Raw genomic sequence first — 7,757 nt, 5'->3', positions numbered from 1 at the left:
CCCCAGTGGGCAGTTCCCCTCTCCAGCCCCTGCATGCTCAGTGCAGCCTGGCTCATGGCTCTGCTGCAAAATGGGATTTCAGCAGAGCTGGGGACCCCGTTGAGCCATGCTTCTTCACTGCAGACCTCTTCTTTCCCGATGCTTTGCTCTAGTTCCCCAAAGCAACACATTTTGTTGGAAAAAGACACCATGGAAGGGGGGTGAAATAGAGTTGGAAACGTAACAGAGCTGGCAAAGGACTGGGAAATTGGTGCTGGGAAGGTGAGATGAGGGGATGGGCAAGGAGCAGATTTGCAGGGAGACTGTGGAGATGGGGCAGGGATGAGCCTAGGCAGAGGATCAAGAAGGTTGGCTTTCACCATATATATTAAAGACTTAAATCCCACTAGAAACTATGAGGCAAGTAGCATAAACACACGAAAATTCAAAGATTCCCCTCCATCTTGCCCCAGCCACCAGCAAGGCTCATGATTAGGATCCCACGGGAGCCGCTGTACCCCGGCAAGGTCACAAACACCTCTTGTTTGTGTGAACAGATGGGTTCAGCTCACCCCCCCTGTGCTCTTCCCAGACAGCAGCCCCAAACAAAGCTGGGATGTGATAAGCACCACCTGGCTGCCTGCACGCTCCCACGGCACTGGGGCTGTTGTTGGAGACAAGCTGCCAGATACAGGCGTCCCACCTCTGGTGTGTTTACTGGGAGCAGCACCCAGCCTGGATAACCGTGTTGTTTTGAACAAAAAGAGAAAAAGAAAGCCACAAAACTGTTCCAGAGTTAAGCTTTTACATTGTTAATATTCTTTTTTTCTTTCAATTGGACAAATGTAGGTTAAAATGCTACAGGGAAGTATCTCTAAAACTGCTATAGCATAAAATCATTTGAGTTGGAAGGGACCCTTAAAGGCCATCTAGTTCAATCCCCCTGCAATGAACAGGGACACTTACAGCTCCATCAGGTGCTCAGAGCCCGGGGAACCCTCAAAACTCAAAGTGTCTGCTTCAACAAGCCACTGTCACCAACCTTCTGGCAGCATTTGAAGCCCACAGTAATGTGACCTGTGCCCAAGGCTGTAACAGTGCTTACTCCACCTCTGGGAGCACTCTGGTCCTGGCCAGGAGGTCAGAAGATGGGCAGGGGTCGGCAGACAGAGAGGTGGAAAAGGGGGGGCCCAGCTGTAGCAGCAGGCAGGACAACTCATGTGCAGTGGAAAAGCTCTCTTGCAGTTGCACTTCTTAAATGAGGGCCTTTGATAAAAAAGATTCCCACAGCCTCTATGGGTCCTCATATGAGAGCGCTGGAAAGGGGAAATCCGACCAGGTGCTAATGAAGGGAGCCAGCCCCAGTGGGGTACAACCTTTTGAGTTCACTGCAGCCTTAATGAGAATACTGCACTCCGTCACTCCCTGAAAATGCAATTAAAATCTGCCTGCCTTGTCTGAGTCACTGTATTGCAATTCCGCTCCCCTCGCCTGCGGCCAGGTGCTCTGCCTTCCCTTTATGTGCAGCTTGGAGTTGGGGTCACTCTCCTTTGGGGCCATCCTAAATCTCCCACCACCCCAAAACCTCTCAGTGCCCCCCTGGTGGCCTCCACCCAAACAAAGGCACCAGCAACGTGCAGAAACCATAGAGAATGAGATGCTGCCAGCACAGCTCTGATGGATGACTGCACCCTGTGAGAAAGGCTGTGCACTTAAAGGAATGAAACAAGCTGGAAAGCACTGAAATGACCTTTGGGCTGTTCCTGCCAGGAAAGAGTTAAGGAATGATTCAGCCGACTCTACATTTTACTCTTCACCACAAGGCTCTGGGTGGTTGTAGCAGGAAATTGTATTAAACAGAAGGGTGGAGGGGAATCATGTTAGAGCAACATAGAAAAATCTGGTGAAAAGGTAAAAAAAAACAACTACACCAGACGAGATGGAAAATCCTTTTTTCCCATTCATCTGACAACTCACAACTCCAGGGGGTCCAGGGTCACTCCAAGTGAGCTGCCTGGGAGTGGAGGGAGGGGGAACCCCAGAGCCCCCCCAGAGACCCTGTGGGGATAAGACGATAGGGAACCCCAGCAAAAGGAGAGAAGATAATGACAGCACACAAGACATTTCTTCCCAAAGATGGAAATACTGAGGGCTTGCAACCCCTGCACCCCACCGCTCCCTGTACTTTTACACCATGCATTTCGCTGTTCAAATCCCAAACCATTCCTACTTCAAATCCTTCACCTATAACTTCAATATTTCTGCAAATGAGGCACTTGGTGTCAAAGCTCAGGGCCAGGTGGGGAGCCTGAGAAGAATTTCCTTATTTTTGCGGTTTGTCAGCCACTAAATTTGTTTGAGGTTTCTTGTTGTCGTCTTCAAAGCGTTCTGCGATGCTTCTCTCGTATGTTTCATGGAGAGCTTTCAGCATTTTCCAGGCTCAGGACGGAATGCCTCCTGCACAAGGACGATTTGCTACGCAGTGAATCCTGGTGGCTGCAGTTAATTTTGCTGCCTTCTGCTGAAGCAAACAGCGGAGTGCCTGAACTTACATCTTCTCATTTTGAGAGCAAATTGATTTCGACAGAAAACAGCCAAAGGGTGTTGTTTTATTTAGGGCCCTCCGAGCCAGCTTGCTGCTCTCTGATACCTAAAGGCCAGATTTTACAACAGCAAGAGATGCTAGATGGTGAAATAGGAGGAAATCATTAAATAGCAGCAAGCCCAACCCGTCGCCCTGACACCTGATTGTGAGAGTGGGGACCTCTCACCAGCCAACAGCAGCAGCACCTGCACACAGCTGGATCATGTTGGACATGGCCACCATGGCCAGGCCGTGGCTCTGGGTCTGGCTCTGGCTCTGCCTGCAGCTCCCAGGTAAGAGGGATATCTCTGGATGAGGGCAATTTAAATTGCTAGTCCCGGGTAACAGCGATAGAATGAGAGGGAATGGCCTCAAGTTGTACCAGCGGAGGCTCGGATTGGGTATTAGGGAGCACTTCTCTTCTCAAGGAAGAGTGGTGAGGCATTGGAACACAAATGCCAGGGAGGAGTGGAGTCACTGTCCGTGGAGGTGGTCAGGAACTGTAGAGATGTGGCACTCAGGAACATGGATAGTGGGCATGGTGGTGGTAGGTGGTTGGTTGGACTGGGTGATCTTAGACATCTTTTCGAACCTTAGTGATTCTATGGTTCCGTAATTCATGATTGCAGGGGGCTTGCAGGGGATATGGACTGAATGTACAGTCAGTGTACTTATACTACATATATATAGTGTATATAAGAGTTGCCCCAGTGCAGTGGTGAGGTCACCCCAGGCTCCCCAAAACCCCAGCAGTTGTACCAAAAGTCCCAGATGGGAAAAATTAAATAACTAATTAGAGACATACAAGAAGGTGCCTTTGGGGAGAAAAGCACCACAGTATGGTGGGGTTGGCTAGCTTCCCTCTGGACAAGATTGCAATAAATCCCAGTTTGCCCCACATGGGTAAAGGATAACCTATTGGCCCCCATGGCTCCATTCCTGAGCTGCTGCCCCATTCCCACCTGACCCCCTGCTTGCAGCCGGACCCCTCACCATGATGGGGCAGCCAGGGCCAAGCACACGCTGCGCGGATGGGCTTGCAGGGCTGGAGCTGCATGGGGCAGTTTGCAACAGTGGCCATGGAGTTTTGAAGGAATACATAAATTTTAAGACAAATAAAAAGGGGGAAAAGGGCTCTGTTCAGCTTTCTGCATGGTTCTAAATCTCGCCTGGGAAGCAGGCAGGGGAAGGGAGAGCATCCTTATCTCCTGAGGCTATTTTTCACAGGAGCCGTGCAGCTGCACAGGATTATTTGCTGAACACAAAGCACTGCTACAGCTCCTGTTTTTCTTCCCCAAGGCCGTGCCAGCTCGCTCCTCACACACACAAACACCACTCCTATCTGCCCAGACCTGAGATAATTTTTCCACTGTACCTGCACAGCCCAAACAAGGCGATGCAATGCCAAACTGAAGCTTTCAAATCCTTTTGCTACCTTTGAGTTATTCTCCTTATCCAAACCACAAAATTCTTATGAAAAAAAGCCATCCAAAAATAAATATCAAATAAAATGAAATTTCATTATTTTTATATTCATTTTCCCAATCTTTCCAAATTTTTTCTGCCATTTCTAGAGATGTGTCTTAGGAAGAGACCAACATATCCCACAGCAACAGCTATGGAGATGTTCAGGTTTCTAGCTACAAAACAACAGAAATAATCTAAAAGTTTTAGCAAATAAAATAAGGGAGTGAAGGGGCTCAAAAGAGTCTCTGGATTCCAAAACAGAGAATACAAAAAATACAGCACTCTTAAAATTCTTAAAATCATTCCTCCATTCCTCTCTGTCACTGAGCTCCGTCTCTAGATGAGTGGTTGTGGGGTGATGTATGTGGTTTTACCAAAATAGATATAATAATAATAATTATTATTATTTTTCCAAAAAGTAGCTGGGAACCCAAAAAGGCCTCTGAAGGAATATCACAGAACCATAGACCAGGCTCTGAGCACCTGATGAAGCTGCAGGTGTCCCTGTTCATTGCGGGGAAGTTGGACTAGATGACCACTTACGGTCCCTTTCAACTCAAATGATTCTATGATAGAATCATAGAACATCAAAGTTGGAAGGAACCCATGAGGATTACTGTGTCCAGCTTGTAACACAGGCTGATGCTTCTGCTAGAGGGGCTCTGGTCTGATATTAGCATAGAAGGAGAAGTTAGGCTGGTATTTAAGAGACAAGTGGACGTGGCACTAAAGGACATGGTTCAGTGGTGGGACCCAGTAGGTCAGGTCAGTGGTTGGACTTGGGGATCTTGAAGATCTTTTCCAACCTATGGTTCTAACGAAGGTAAAATACACAGCTTTGTATTCCTGCTTCTTTTTGTAGGTTTCTGTACAAATCTACTTTCATCCCGGACTCCAGGGCATATTTTAGCCCAAACAGACAACAGCATAGAAATCGTCTGCCTGATGAAGAGGGAGCACACTGGGCTCTACTGGTACCGCTGGAACCAGGGCAGGCAACACTTTGAGTTCTTGCTATTTTTCAGTCCTCTGGGAAAAGCCACTTATGGCAGAAATATCAGCCAGGAGAAGTTCAGCATCCACGGGACGAGTTCCCACCCCTTGTACAAGCTGCACATCAGCCGGCTGCACGGCTCCGACAACGGCACCTACTACTGCTGCACCATCCAGTCCTCCGAGCTCATCCTGGGCACTGGGACCCAGCTCAGCGTGGGTGAGCATCACTTCTGGGGCTCCAAACCGTGCAGCAGTGGGCTGGGATGAGGGGGAGCATGTTGGCGTATGAGCCTTCCCAGTCTGGAGGTGTAAGGTTGGGGCTTTGGGGTCAATGAGATGGGATAAGTCAGAAAATGCAGCAAAGAGCTACAATGCATTTCTTGGTGGGCTTCTGGGGAGACAAACAACATACCGAACTGAGATGCAGCTATAGATGCTGGCTCTAAAACACCCCTTCTTGCTTTTTGCAGGCATACCTCACATCTCACTTTCATTGTGCTGTCTCAAAATTCCCTTTGGGATTTTTGCTTCAAAGAGAAGCTGATTTCAGATAAAGGAGAACTGTTTTGTTTTTTTTTTTAATCAACTAAGCACCTATCTATGTCCCAAAAGCAAGGCATGAAAAACATGGCTGAAATTCAGCACCATCAAGGACACTCCAATTTAAAACTAAGCCCCAGCAGGTGGCTGGAAAAGACTCAACTCTGCTGAACATGTTTTTTTTTTCCCTTCAATAACCAGGATAAAACAAATCATCTCTCGGTTCCCTTAGATCTATCATTTTATTAGAAAAAATAATGCAGTTTTGAGCAACAACTGCAGTAACGTGAATACGGAAGAGACCCAGAGACCCCTGAAAACCCCCTGTGCTGCTGCAATCCCTGTGCTCCTGTGTATAGGGGGCTTGGGGTTGTAAACCAACAAGCAGTGATGTAAAGCCTTAAAATAAATGATGAGGCTGTGCCTGGCTGTAAGCATGGCTTGGGGATTTTTTCTTTTTTTCTGCTTTAATCCTGCCTATGTTTGCTCACTTAGCTTTTTATTAAGACTAGGGACTTTCTCACCACTGAGGGGCTCAGGATGCTCCTGACACCCAACCCGTGCAATCTCAAATGGTCTCAAGATGTTTTTTTTTTTTGTTTATTAAGAGATCCAAAGAGCTCTCAATTGTAATTAACATCAGCGTTTGCAACAGTGCAACCTGACAGGCTGCCCAGAGAATCTGTGGGTGCCCCATTCCTGGAGGTGCTCAAGGCTGGGTTGGACAGAGCTTTGGGCACACTGGTCCAGTGGGAGGTGTCCCTGTCCATGGCAGTGGGTTGGAAGCAGATGGGCTGCAAGGTCCCTTCCACCAAATTATTCTGTGATTCTGTGCTGGGTGTAGTTTTAAAAACTGCCATTTCAGCCACCTCCTGCTTGCTGTGCTCAGTGACAGTAACACTCTTCTACCTCTCTCCTAAACAGTTGATGTTTTGCCTCTGCCTTCAATGTCCACGCTGGCCCCATTCACCAAGAAACCCATGCGATGCAAACCCAAAAGCGAAGCCATCAACAAGAAAGGTACAGGAACGTGTTGGCTCTGTCTGCCTCATGGGGAGCTTTGCCCCAGAAGCAATGCCCCAGGTTCTACATGGGTGTAGGGGCCAGGAAGGATTTCCTTTTAGCTCTAGTGCTCCCCAGGGATGTAGCTCACCTGGATGCAGCATCAGGTGGATCCCTGCACCAGCAAGAATGACACAAAAAAGGTTATAAAAACCCAGAGCTAAGCTCCCCATGATGCTTTTGATTTAGTGCATTCTCAAGGGATATTCCGGGGTAATGCTCATGGCCTCACCCTCCCAAGAACAAGATCTGCTTTCCTCCTTCCTCACCCCATGCTCCTCCATCTGGGTAGGACAGTGCTGCAGTGCTGAGCTGAAGGGGCAGCTCCTCACCCTGACCCCCATTGCAGGTGCCTGCAGCCTCCTGGTCTGGGTCCCACTGGTTGCCGCTGCCCTGCTGCTCCTGCTGAGCCTGATCCCCACCATCCGCCGCTTCTATCGTAAGCATCGTACCTTGGCACAGCCTGGGATTGGGGTGGGGAGTGTGTGGGCAGCTGGGGGGACCCAAAGCTGATTGGCACCATTTCCCCACAGGACTGCGGAGGAGACTGTGGCTTCGAGTCCACAGAAAGTAAATCCTGCTGGGAAAAGCTATGGAGAATCGCCTGCGTGGTGCTGAGCCCTGCTGGGATGTAAGCCAGGGAGGACATTGCAGAGTACCGGATCAGATACTGCACTGTGCTGAGCCTTTCTCAAGAAGAATTTGGGAGCACAGCAGCTGGCTCTGCACTGGGACTGGGGTATCAAATGGATGCAGCCAGGCTGTAAAGATGCTCTGGACTCTGTGCTGGTTGATGACTTTGGTAAGGAATACTTTGAGAGGTGGCGGCACACCTCGTAAAGATGTTAGAAAGTGTAAATATATCATTCAGCTCTGCAGGCTGGTGCCTTGTGGCCCTGATTTGGGTTGGATTTGGTCAACAAGGGACTATGAATGTGGTGAGGAGCTGGAGGGCGAGCAAGGGCCTGCAAAAAGCTGGGGGGAAGCTTAGGCTGCAGACAGACACAGCCCGTCCCAAGGCCAAGCAACCGGTGGAGCAGCAGCTGATAACAGGCAGAGGAGCCCATCCAGCCATGGATGCTTAGCCCTTGTGGCACCAGGGTGCTGAGCATAGGGCGGCTTTCCTCTC

General features: G+C 49.1%; 1 protein-coding gene across 1 annotated transcript; it reads left to right on the top strand.

Moving 5' to 3' along the window:
- Positions 1-283: 283 nt before the first annotated feature.
- Positions 284-7,506, top strand: CD8B (CD8 subunit beta). The gene is made up of 5 exons (XM_010710592.4): positions 284-2,856; positions 4,893-5,243; positions 6,491-6,586; positions 6,978-7,067; positions 7,162-7,506. The coding sequence occupies exons 1-5, from the start codon at positions 2,787-2,789 to the stop codon at positions 7,200-7,202; spliced, it is 648 nt and encodes a 215-aa protein (XP_010708894.1). The 5' UTR covers positions 284-2,786; the 3' UTR covers positions 7,203-7,506.
- The last annotated feature ends 251 nt before the right edge of the window (positions 7,507-7,757 follow it).

The sequence above is a fragment of the Meleagris gallopavo genome, chromosome 4 (assembly GCF_905368555.1).
Source record: "Meleagris gallopavo chromosome 4, MGAL_WU_HG_1.1, whole genome shotgun sequence".
In the NCBI taxonomy this organism is placed as follows: domain Eukaryota; kingdom Metazoa; phylum Chordata; class Aves; order Galliformes; family Phasianidae; genus Meleagris; species Meleagris gallopavo.
The sequence above is the reverse complement of the archived record's forward strand: the minus strand, read 5'-3'. Positions and strand labels throughout refer to the sequence as shown.

Excerpts from the sequence above, each read along its gene's own strand:
- CD8B (XM_010710592.4), top strand. The coding sequence starts at position 2,787 with ATGTTGGACATGGCCACCATGGCCAGGCCGTGGCTCTGGGTCTGGCTC. Across the intron at positions 2,857-4,892 it reads GCTCTGCCTGCAGCTCCCAG|GTTTCTGTACAAATCTACTT; the intron begins GTAAGAGGGATA and ends TTCTTTTTGTAG. Across the intron at positions 7,068-7,161 it reads CACCATCCGCCGCTTCTATC|GACTGCGGAGGAGACTGTGG; the intron begins GTAAGCATCGTA and ends ATTTCCCCACAG.